At 36.6% G+C, this 12,785-nt stretch overlaps 1 protein-coding gene across 2 annotated transcripts; it reads right to left on the bottom strand.

Annotated features, from left to right (window-relative positions):
* Positions 1-208: 208 nt before the first annotated feature.
* Positions 209-12,464, bottom strand: UBP23 (ubiquitin-specific protease 23). 2 transcript variants are annotated; one of them, XM_088898182.1, is made up of 12 exons: positions 11,940-12,463; positions 11,240-11,354; positions 8,420-9,417; positions 6,119-6,229; positions 5,473-5,645; positions 5,054-5,380; positions 4,467-4,592; positions 3,657-4,340; positions 3,445-3,558; positions 2,672-3,365; positions 1,987-2,077; positions 209-726 (listed from the first exon to the last, which is right to left on the bottom strand). In XM_088898182.1, the coding sequence occupies exons 3-12, from the start codon at positions 8,490-8,492 to the stop codon at positions 567-569; spliced, it is 2,553 nt and encodes an 850-aa protein (XP_088754308.1). In that variant the 5' UTR covers positions 8,493-9,417; positions 11,240-11,354; positions 11,940-12,463; the 3' UTR covers positions 209-566. The 2 variants fall into 2 exon arrangements, with proteins under 2 accessions (XP_088754308.1, XP_010265603.1); XM_010267301.2 differs by lacking the exon at positions 8,420-9,417 and having other exon boundaries at positions 11,940-12,464.
* Between the last annotated feature and the right edge of the window lie 321 nt (positions 12,465-12,785).

The raw sequence follows: 12,785 nt of genomic DNA, 5'->3' as shown, positions 1-12,785 counted from the left end.
GATTTGTTCGGATAATAGATTCAAATGTATCGATACTGTCAACAGAAAAGGAGGGAGACAACATAATAGAAGCTTGTAGTGAATGTGATATTAAGCAGCCCACCTTTCATGTGAATGCATCATCAATTAGCAGGGCCCAACACGGCTACACCACGGGTCCATTACACACTATCCTTTGAATCAGCAAAACTTTTCGACCCAAAAGACAGGTTCTAATATGGGAAACATTTTTTTTAATGAATGCTAATGTGGGAAACATTTCATACCTTACATATTGAGAGCTCTGAAGCAGCACTGGAGAACTCTCAATTTATATCTTTTTCAGACATAATAATACTACCCCCACAAAGTAATGGTCCCTCCTCTCAACAGTCTGCAATGCCTCACCAAAGAATTCAAACAAAAAAGAAAAGGAACTAACCGCCCAGCACAGCAAGGAGCCAAGGTTACTCGAGGCTTCTAGCTGTTACAAATCTCCACTCAACAACAATCGTTACATAGATTATCAAAAACATAGCAGCAGGCCAGAAAAACCTGCTTGCTCTAACAATGTTGCACTTCCATCTTCATATCCTGAAGGGTCGGTTTCCGGAGCTTGTCTGGTCCATCTTTGACTTCTTCATTTGTGCCTTCATAGTTGCAATTTCCTGGAAGAGGTTTGGTCCACCAAAGCAGTTGTTTTGGTGCTTCACCTTTTTCCTCTTTCCACGGTCATATTCTTCATCCCTGTCAAAAGATATTAACAATAAACATAAAAAAAATGGAATTTTCAATTCCAAACAATTCCAGCAAGTTAATTGTAGTACAAAGATTCAAGGAAAAGATGGAATCATGGAAGGCCAATAATGCTTGAACAGTTTGAATTTTGTGGCTGCACTCCGACATGCACGCCTTAATGAGATTATTAGAGTAGATTTAGACAATTCAGAAAGACTTTTGTTGGATTACTTTGATAAGCAGTCGTGCTCGAACATTATCATAATGCAAACACTCAAAATATAGCTTCCATTATTTTTCAGTTTACAGATAAAACTTTGGACAAAATATGTAAAAAAACAATTGTAACAATGGAATGACAAATGGATTGATTTATTTAATAAATAATGCAATTATAAGAAAAAAAATTAAGCAAATTTGTTGGTTAATTTTATTTCTTTAGGTTTATTAGAACTTTGGACCTCGGAAAACAACATTAAAGATCATTTTAATGATCATTCTAATCACAGAATTATTCCCTTTTTATTTTTTAGGGTACAGATAAGAGCCACATTACAACATGAAAACAGCAAAGTCGCTATATTCCTGTAAAGCATCCTTATTCCCGTGCCTACCACCACCCTTTGTACGGAAACGTCAAATAGAAGAGCACTAACAATCCAGAAAAAGCATCTATTATCCATTTTCTGTTGTTTTATTCAAGACACCAAGGCCAGACTAGAAGAAAGGGGGCACTTTGTCACCTAGTCACTTAGGCCATGGATTTTTTTTCTTGAACGAAAACTGTAAAAATGTATAAACTTCATTTAAAACATAAAAAATCAACATATTCATGAAAAGTGAAAGAAAAGAAATTTCACAAAATAGAGGGGCTGAGCCTATATTTTTGTCCCAAGAAAAAAGAAAGAAAAAAGAATCAAATGTGCCAATTGGACAAAATTTTGAGTTCTTGCTTGTCAGCTCAGGTTTTAAAGTCCTCAAGGCCTCAAGACAGTATACATATAATCTCAAAATGTTATGAATATAAAAGTATCCAAGAGTACCATATAAAAAAATATCTTGGTGATTAAGTGAGGATGCCCTCCATGAGCACCTTTATCGCCAAGGTATCACCCTGACAAACTATGGTTTTATCTTGAATGTCAAATAGAAGAGCCCTAATAACAAAAAATTGCAGATCAAATTTCAAAAGTTTGAGATGCAAGTGTGCCACAAACTACATAATTTCGGAAGGATTATAGACAATAAACTACAGTATCAACAACTCACCATTCATCTGCCACATAACCAATGCTGGTGCTTTGTGCAATACTAGATTCTAAAATCTGATCTGGCAGTTCTACCCCATCCCAACGTGCAACTGCAATTATAGAAACAAGAACCACATCAAATGACATGCAAGAATGTGAACCAAAGATAGGCTCAACAGATTTTAGATACTGCAATGGAAACATGCAGGAAGTAGACAATTTGAAGAATCCAAAAAACATAATAAAATCACAATTTGAAGGACCAGAGACTTGACATTATCTCCCCAGAGGAATAAGAAACGTAGACAATTGGGTGACCCTAGATAATCAATTAATTATCATTTATCTTTTTTATCATATTTATCAATGTCTTTTCCTTTTTCCTACAATCATAACAATATTTCAGACAGTCCAGAATGCGAGATCTGGTTAGACAGTATAACAGTACCACTCAATCTTTTAGCTTAGAACGTGAAGATCTGTTATCTGGTTAGACAGTATAACAGTACCTTACATATGCAATACAAACGACGGATCCTGAAAGTTCCACGTATATCGTATTATTAGTTGGGTTTAAGGGTGGTTATTTCTAGCCCAGCCCAGAATCCGGGCCTAGCCTGGAATATATATACATGCATACAACATTCAGAAGTTTCTTACATGCACAGTATAACCAAGAAGAAAAACAAGGGAAGGAAGCTCACCAGTGGTTTCCGCACCTCTCATAAGCATGCCAATCAATCCATTCTGAGAAGAACCTCTTTTCTTGTCATGCAATTTATCAGGTTCTCTAGCATCATAGTGGTTTGCCACAGAATTCGAGTGCAAACTCTTTTCTGATAGTTCATTGGTTGCAAGCACAGCACTATTGTTACTAATTCTCTGTACGAAATCTTCATCTACAGTGTTATTAAAGGAATAACGTTTGGAACCTTTTGCACCCTTTGCAGCCATATTAATATTTCCTTCTTTCATAACAGACCTGGCCCGCTGTTTTCGAGAGTGAGTTGCATCAAGGGCGACCATCCTAGTTTGCTCTGATGTTGACGGCCCAAAACCTCTTGACATGCCATTTTCCTCCAAGTCTTTCCGAGTGAAACCCTTTAGTTCTAGCTTGCGATGTTTGCTCTTTTTATATTTTTTCTTCCGCAAACTTAAGGATTTTCTGAACATTATACTAGAACTGAGATGCATGCCAGCCACCCGACATTTCAAAAGTTTCTTCATTGATTTAAGCTTTTTCTGGTTATGCCTAAGATCAGAAGCCTCTACATGACCAGACATACCATCCATACTTACCTGCCTTGATATTTCAACTGACCCATTTTCAGTTGATCTTCTATCACCCTCCCCTACCTTGGGGCATGAAATACCAATTGTGTAATCCCCACATCCATTCTAGAAGGAAAAATTAAAAGTCAGTTTAAAGAAATAATATGCCAACAATCAATCTTAGGTGTTTCCAGATTTTATCTACCTGATCAATTTTAACATTTGATTCCTTTGACAGCCTTGGTGTAAAATTTTCCTTAGATTGTTCATCAATGATCCTATTTGATATTACCTCCTGAGGTGCTCCCACATAACCATTCTGTCCCAGTGTATATATAAGATAAAATTAAACATTACACATGAAGGAAAGAGTGGGAAAAAAAGAAACATTAGAGAGAATGAGAGAGGGAGAGAGACCTCATGTGGCAGGTTAGATTTGATAAGCTTCTCACAACCAGAGTTTTGGAGCACAGTGCAATCAGGTTGTGTAGCAACTGGGATGCTCAAATCAAATTTTGATCCTTCATTCACTATTCCAGCATTGTGATTCAAATCTTTCTTTGATCCGTCGCACATATTTACAGGGTTATGCTTAGCACCAATAGATGCAATCCTGACATCATTCAGATTAGAAGCATTGCGACTGCCATTTGCTAATGATGGAGTTGATTGTGGGGATACTTCTGCTCCAAGCTGCCCCTGTGCCAGGTCCTTCAAATGAGGCTCCTTCAATGAAGGTTTTGATGGAGCAACCTTAGATAGAGATGGGCCTTTTGCTGCCTTTGTGATAAAACCATTAGATTTCAGAACTGAAGTTTCTTTTACTAAGGGCTCCTTTGTTGGACATAATGCCTGTCCTTGAGAAACAGCTCTGGAACAATCTGAAAAGGATAATCTGCTCTCAACCAAACCATTTTGGGCCTTTTCTTTTGGACCATGGACAGAAATGCCACATTCCTTGTTTTGCATGGCATTTCCTACTGTGTTTTCCTTGGGTAAAACAGCAACTGGTTTTTTGGGGGCAACAGATTTCCTATCGCGCACATAGAACAACATATAGGCCTTCTGTTCCAAAACAGTCCTTTCACTAACTTGGACAACCTGTATGTTCCAATTGGCAATGGTAAGCCCAATGGCATCCTTCAAGAAAATCAGTAAGATAGGGCAAGAAGTAGAGCTTCCAAGAAAAATGGATCTAAAAGAGAAAATAGAAACTATAAATCATACCCGGTTGTCATCAAGAGAGTGCCACATTCCACTTGATGTGCGAACAAAGCAATAGTAGTGGCCAGAATGGGTACTCCATCCGGCATGAACCAGGACCCCATAAAGGGTGTATTTTAGATCTCCTTCCTGTGAAATATGAAGAATTAACAAAGAGTAAATTAATTCTCATGGAGTGGCCAACCTATGATGAAAAGTGATCTTTAAGGCACTTAAATAAAACAGCAGTTTGCACGTGACACATACGAAGAGAGTGGGAATCCCTCATTTTTATGGAACTTTGAAGCTACCAGAGATAACTCTTAGGTCATTAGCCCAATTGGATAATCCTAATCATTCGATTTATCAGAATTTCTTGGACAATTAGTAATTTCCTCAACACCAATGGGGATGAAATAGCATTAATACATGGTCATTATTCAGCAAATGAAATATTCTAGCAAGGCACATTAAATAGTAAACCCACCATGTGAGCCACAGTGACCTGTTTAGCCATGCTAGAATCAATGCAAATGATAGCTTAAATATCTTGAAACTGTATTTAATAAATTCATCTGAGAAAATGGTGAGGCAACAAAATATCTACTCACATAGGAACCACTGACAAAGGGTTTCAAGTCCAAACTAGGACCAAACTCAACTCTTTTGTCAATCTTTTGCCCAGGAACATGTGAACCAAACCGCTTTAGATGTATGGTGAGAACATAAGGGGCCTTGTGAACTGTGAGTTGTTTGAGGGCCCTAACTTTCTGCTTGCAGCGTTGACACTGATATTGCTTCTCTCCTCCATCTAATTGCTCTACAGCAGTGAAGTGTGTAAGTGCCTTGCGCAAGGAATCCGCCTTGTTTATTTCAAGACTTAAATCCAAGAAAGGATCAAATTTGTTGGAGCAATAGGAACACTGCATGCATTTAACCTAGAAAGGAACAAAAGAAATCCAACAGTAAGATACATATGCTTAGAGAAGCCTCAGATTTTGAGATATTTAAGGCCTAAAAAAATACCTACCTGACTCCTGAGACTACCACCAAAAATTTTATGGACCAAACTTTTTTCATAAGCACTAGGAGATTCGCTTGGCACCCCAGAAGGTAAGCAACACTTGTGCATTGATTCCAGCAAGTTAACCATGTATTCATGAGCATCCTCCTGTCGAGCATTGCGGAAATTCCTGGATATGCCTAAGGATGTAGTCAAGAATCACAAATTACATGCATAAATTGAACTTGACTGTCAATATAACATTGGTACTACAAGCCTATAGACTCCCGGGATATGAAAGTCCAATGTTCAATGGAGGCAACACACTTAGCACGGTAAGAAGGCCGTCAAACATAGGTCATATTTGTAAACACATAACTGATACATGACCTGGACTTAAACGATGCTCAAACTTGGAACCAAGGAAAGTACAGAATTGGATTGAATGTTTAGACCAAGTTCTGCTCAAATTAAATAAGCTTGGGGCAAATTTAACCAAGGTAGGTCTTAGCAATCCAAAGCCTGATAGTTGAAGTCAAGCACTGCCTCCATTTTGCCTTAGTCACCCATTTGGCCAGTCCTAAAAGTAAATAAGTATTTGCCCTCAATAAATTTTTTATTATTATTAGGAAGATAGAAGTTACATGATCAAAATAACACTTCATCAGGATACATCGCAGGTTCATGACAAGATCTTTAGGTGCTAATATTCTCCCAGTTGATTGAAGAGCACGCCTGACATGATTCTGGATGGCACACATGGCACAAAATCCAGCAGTGCGACCTTTATAAATCCATATAAACAAAATTAGATAAATTACAAGGATGATAAGCTTACAGCATGTAACAGCCAAGAATAATTAGTGAGGAAAGGAGAAGGATGATAAACCTAGATAAGTAATTTAGGAAGATAAGAGTATCAGTGGAGCATTACATAACAGTGTGATCTTTAATCTAACACAGCTCAAATATGGCATAAGAAAGCGATGAAGGGAATGGACAATTTATGTTTTTTAATCTAATGCACATGAAACATAACTTTCTTTTCCATACATTAAAAAGAACATAAAATCATAAACAGTGCAAGAATGTAAATGAATGTTTTTTCCAGATCAGAACTTTCTTTTCCTCATTTTTTTATGAGAAATAACAGAACTGGACTTCCATCCAGAAATTTTTGCTTTTATTTACAATACAAGAATAATAACTAGTCAAATAGTTACAACCAGCACATAAAGTTTATTCCTTCCCCCTGAGCACAGGTGAGATCCCTTGATTGGCGGACCATCAAACATTCCTTTCTTTTGATGGCTTACTAAATACTTTATTAATGATATAAAGAAATGGACCATCAAACATTTCCTTCATATTTTTTATTTATAACCTTAATTCACATTTTCAAGGTTTTATCAGTATATTTATAATTAAATATTTGAACCACTGTTTTCCATCATGTGGCCAAATTTTAACTGGTTTAAGGCAGCACTCTTGTACATCTTGACATACCTAGAAAAAGGTAATGTGTACAGCTAATGTCTGATACTCTGATAAAGCAAGGGGTAAAACGAACTATGTTTCATTAGGGGATCACCTCTCAAGCAGAAGAATGTAATAGACATCGTGTTAACAGAATAAGTGGGATGCCTATCAAATAGGAATTTTAGGTATGAAACCAAATTCTGTATATCATTCCTTTTCAGTATCAAACAAAAAAAATGAAATTTCCATTTGTTACCAATCAAAAAAACAAGGACAACTTGAACAAAATCCCAAATGATCTATGTAAAAAATAAAGATCTTAGAATCAAGTTAAACAGTAGCCCTGAAAGTCAAGATATAACAGAACACCCAATGTTGAAATACCCACTCATAGAGTTTTTTTGAGGTCTTGTACAGGTTACCTGCTGCTAATAACAAGCAACAACCTGATCACACAAACTCAAACAATTGAGTGCCTTGGAAGGTTACATGCCCTAGAGATTCTTGGTTGTTTGGAGTGCATGATCCTTTAGCTTCAAGTTGAGCTAACAAGTAGTGTTACCAGGGCAACTTGAACCTAAGGGTGTAGCCATGACGATGCCTGGTTTTTCTTCAAAACTAGATATCATGAGAAAAAAATGCATATCCAATAACGAATTTAAACATCAATTTCTTGATTTGTTATATATTTAAAATTGATATCACTAACACTGGCTATGACTTTTGGAGGTTGACATATACAACTGCTTAGCATCCAATGTCAGATACGTAACAGTGCTTATATACTAGAACAAATGAACAATAATTGAGAAGTTTGTTTTCTGGGCATGTGGCACAAATGACTTCTCCAACATTACCTGTTGGGTAAGAACTATGATACCCAACTTAAAAAATCACAAAACCCTTAAGTTCATGCATATGACATAGGGAACATTACCATAACAGGATATAGTTGAACCTGAAAGAAGTAGAAAAACAAAAAGGAGCTTATCTTGTCTTTAAGTATTTGAAGTACCAAACTGATAAAGTAAGGACATTACACTCAGTATACAACAGATACTTGGGTTAAGAGTGCAAAATCTAGTACCATCAGATCCTCATTTAGGACAATCCCAGAAGATCTTCTCACAGGATATGACAAATCTCCTGAACAGTTCTCATTCCACATATCAATCACAGTGGAATTTGTTTCATATAAAAAGAAAAACCAAGAAAGGAATCTAAGATTCATCACCATTTGAACTGAAGAATGGAGTTTATTTATTTATTTTTTGAAACAGAACAATGTAATTTATTTTTGGAAAAAGGAGAAAAATTTTATTTGATAGAAACCGAGTAATACAACAGAGAGGCAAGGCTGCATACCAGCAGACCACCTACAGAGACATCCAAACATTCCACAACAATGGCCATTAAAATGGTGGGTCATGGGAAAATCAGAAAAGTGGATAAATGATATCCACATACCTGGTTTTTCTCAAAAATATCCACATACCTGGTTGCAGTTTACATCCTCCCCAGGAGAGAGAGAGAGAGAGAGAGAAGCCTTGATAGCAGAGAACAATCATATACACCAAAGCAACTCCATAGTTTTCGAGGCACCAAGGCAAGGCCAAGTGACAGGGGATGCCTTGTAACCTAGTCGCCTAGGCGATGAATTTTTAAAGTAAAAAAATATATCCTGGGGTAGCTCCCTAGGTTCCATAACCATATTTCCTTAATAATTATCCATAATTTTCATAAAAAAGTATAAGCTTCATGTTAAAATATAAAATAAACAGATTCCAACATATCTTTTTTAGAAAAGAGGTAAAGTATTGTATTGAAATTGACAAAAAGTACAAGTGTCAGGTATGCTCCATGTATAGCCAGAAACAATACAGCAAAACCACCCAAAACCATAGGCCCTCCCAACTAAATACAAAAGTAATCAACATTGTCCAACATATCCATGAGAAGAAAAAGAAGAAAGAAAAAGAAAACTCAAAAAAAAAGGGGGGCTGAACCCCTATTTTTGTTACAGGAAAAGAGGAAAAGAAAAGGTGGAAGAAGAAGAAAATGTGCTGATTAGATGACATTTTAAGTTCTTCCTTATTGGTTCAGGTTTTGAAGTCTTTGAGGGTTCAATACAGCATTTAGCAATGTTTGTGTTGATTAAACCCTAACAAATAAGAAAATAATAAAATGAAATTAGTATATAAACACACAAAATAAATATTTTAGTTTAATAATGTCTATTTTATAATTATAACCTCAAAAAATTAAGAATATAAAAGTTTTTATAGCACACTGTACAAAACTGCTTGGCAATTAGGTGAGGTGAGTCTCCAAGAGCACCTCGTTGCCTACGCATCACCTTGACAACTATGACCAAGTCTTTAAACCACATTAGGTTTCAGGATATTTAAAATTCCTTAATAAAGTTTTTATTTTGATAATTGAATTCCTTAATAAAGTTTTCCTTTTATTGTTTAGAGCATTATATCAGTAAACCTGCATGGTAACCAAAAAAAGCCTTCGTAAGGAGACATTAAATGTAAACTTTGCTTCTAGATTAAAATAACACATCGTAAAATTGCAAATCTTCAAATTTGAGGTTCATCCATGGTTCAAATTATTGATAAACAAATCGCAAATTTGGCGATCCACACATTTTTTAAAGGGCAATGCTCTTTTCTTTTTATTTTTTCAGGCTAAAGTATCAAGGACATTTTTTTCTGAATGAGTAGCCAAGTCAAGGATATTAAAGTTAGAGGGGTTTCTTATGTTTAAACATAAAGATACCCCTTATATCCATGCAAAAGGCATTTCAGTGGATTCAAAAACCAACAAGTATCATACAATATGCACTGGTACATTGCGATATTTTGAACTTTGGGTTCAACCATGGGATATTACAGAATGACATCAGGTTAATATCATAAAGAGAATTTCAATTTGTGGATTATTAATCTATGCCTTCATAGATCTTACTTTTGGAAAAGGGAAAAGAAATAAATAATTGGGAATATTTAGATAATACAGAGCTCTGCAAATGCAATTATTTTGAATGACATCCTCAATTAGATATCCAACTTTATCCTGGATAACTACCCTAGTCCATAATGGTTTGTCATGGTCTACAGCCCAATAAGACATAGCAACAGTTAATCCAATAATCCAGAAAAGACTACATTTTTTTATGCACAACAAAATGACATCATTTACAATGGGATGTTGTGGTAACCATTAATAAAATATCGATTGCTAAAAGTATTAATCCCCTCTTCCATGAACAAATCTTTCAATAGAATTTTATGTGATTTGAGCATAGGTGGAGCTTCATTGTTCACTTTAAGCATGGACCTGTTTTTTCCTGTAGTACATCTTGATTCAGTTGATTCAGCATTCCTGGAGGTAAATAAATCCTTTAATGGTCAGAAGGCACATAACCACCTCTTTTTTGATCAACAGTTAAATGATAAAAAAAGCCTCTTTTTTCCCCTGTTTTGTGCATACTAAGTTTAGCAAGAATAACACAAGGAAATGGTTGTCAGACACACCTAGCAATAAAGGCAATTTTAGGGCAAGTAGAAAGGTCAGGAAACCCATGATAACTAGATGTTCTGCTCCATGGATGGTGAAACTGTATGATGCATTTGATGATGTATCCCAGCACCACAAGGAGTGCAAGAAGTGCTATGATATGCAAAGGGCATTGCCAATTCCATATACCAGAACAGGGACCATACTAATGCCCAAATAGCATCAATAACATTGGGACAAAATTCAAAATAACATATGTGCAGTACTGATAATAATAATAAAAAAATTATATGCAGTTTGCTTCACAAACAAAAAAAAAAAAAAGCAAATTAGCACCTAGGTACAATCACTTGGACTCTAATAGTCTAATTTGGGTACAAGGACCAGAGTACTTTTCCAAAAGAAGTTGATTCCATTTCTATTTCTAGAATCAGATCACATATACACAATACATACTAAAATGGGTTCATCTCTAGATGAATATTAGGCTCATTGTTAAATCTACTAGAAATTTAAAAAAAAAAGCTGCAAAAGGGATATATGAATACACATACACCCCAACGGGGTTCATAATGCTGAACGCAAAAAGGTTGCAAGACTTTATAGAGTATGCTTGGGTCGTGTGTATTTATATGAACATCCATGAAGTATCAGCATTTATCTTTACCGGATATTAATATTTTATGCCAAGTTCCAAACTTACAGAATAGAAATTCTCCCAACTTACAACAGTGTTAGAAGTTTTAATTTGCCCATGCAGATAATAATGGAAATTGAGAGAGATGATTACAAGAAGTTTGATGCTTTCCACTTTGCAAGTATGCCGCAAAAGGCTCTGTGTATGTCAAGCATTGCAACACCGAGTTCAAGAAACAAGTATTTCCAAGATTTTCCAAACCAGCACCCTGTAAAAACATTCGATTTATTCCCGCGTTTAGATAAAATAAAACAGATATTAGATTAATAGAGATAAAAGATTGAAAGATCAGGAAAATTCCATCAATAAAAATGGAAGCCTATCACAAATCAAATTTAAAAGTTATATAGAAAAACTAAGGACAACCCTCCTCCACCCCCCCCCGTCCCCCGCCCCCCAACCAAAAAAAAAAAAAGAAAATCCGCGGGACAAGGTGCAGTAAAACAAAAACAAACACTGTAACTAATACAGTGGAGCCAATAAAATTCGGTCCTCGTCCAATCATGCAAAATCACACAACCAGTAGAGAAATGAAAAAGAAAAAAAAAAACGAAAAAGAAAATCCAATTCTATAGGTCGAGAGGAACAATGAAACTAACAGGGAAGATTCCGGGATAGATAACAAATACGAACAATAGAGCAGTCAGCAGGTAATTCCATAGAACAATACACAATGATCGGGAAGTCCTTACACCCATGTCAAAGCCAACCGTAACAACAAAAAAGAACTCAATTCGAAACTCAAGAACATCCAAAAAAAATCGAATTGATGCACACCCAATAAATAACTTACAATTCTCTTAAACGTAATCCCGAAACTGAGCTCCGGATCCAACTCGTGTTCGAAAAAATCAACGCTCTCCGATTTCTTCCCCTTCGATACCGACGTGCCCCCGTTTGCGGTGGCGGCGGTTCTCTGCGAATCGGAGCTGGGATTCAACGTCTCCAAGTGAAAATCGCCATTTCCAGTACTAAATCCGGAGAAGGGTTTCTTCGCCGGATGAAACTCGATCCTCCTCTGAAACAGAGATCCATTCGAGGACGAAGACACGGGAACCGCGAACCCGTCTCCCGGTTTCTTCATTGCTGCACTGCCGATCAAGCTCTCGGCCATTAAAGCTGTGAACTTCAATGGATGGAAGACCTCAGATGGTGTCTCTCAACAAGACAGATTTAGAGCGCCGCAGCTCAGTCTCTCCCCGCCCGTCTCTGTTTCCGCATTAGCTTTTGGCCCCGAAGAGATGAGAATGAGAGAGAGATAGAGATAGAGAGAGAGAGAGACAGAGAGAGAGAGAGAGAACACTAAACCCTACATACACCCCTTGCGGAGGATTTTGTTAGCGAATTTATAAATGCTGGATTCTACTCATAGTCGCTTTGGTAATTGCCCTGATCAACTTTCATTCTGATGCTAACACGTGGATAATTAAAGGGTATTTATGTAATTTAGTGAAGGGTGTAGACACGGAGCCAGGGGAGTGGAGAGAGCGCGATTGAAAAAGCGAGTGTTCTTGTTCTATTCTTCAATTTTCTTGAGGCTTCACATTGTACACGTTTCGGTTTGTGGTGCATATTTTACCGTTAATTATTGCTTAGATGGAGGAAAATCAAAACCTTAGGACTCGCAAATCTGAACGTC

This window comes from Nelumbo nucifera, chromosome 2, assembly GCF_055504915.1.
Source record: "Nelumbo nucifera cultivar China Antique chromosome 2, China Antique-T2T, whole genome shotgun sequence".
In the NCBI taxonomy this organism is placed as follows: Eukaryota; Viridiplantae; Streptophyta; class Magnoliopsida; order Proteales; family Nelumbonaceae; genus Nelumbo; species Nelumbo nucifera.
The sequence above is the reverse complement of the archived record's forward strand: the minus strand, read 5'-3'. Positions and strand labels throughout refer to the sequence as shown.

Bases quoted from the DNA above. Each gene is read 5' to 3' on its own strand.
- UBP23 (XM_010267301.2), bottom strand. From the start codon at position 12,260: ATGGCCGAGAGCTTGATCGGCAGTGCAGCAATGAAGAAACCGGGAGAC. The intron at 6,230-11,239 runs GTAATCATCTCT...GGATTTATAAAG, and splicing joins TGGAAAGCATCAAACTTCTT to GTCGCACTGCTGGATTTTGT. The intron at 5,646-6,118 runs GTATCCTGATGA...CTACATCCTTAG, and splicing joins TCTTGTCATGAACCTGCGAT to GCATATCCAGGAATTTCCGC.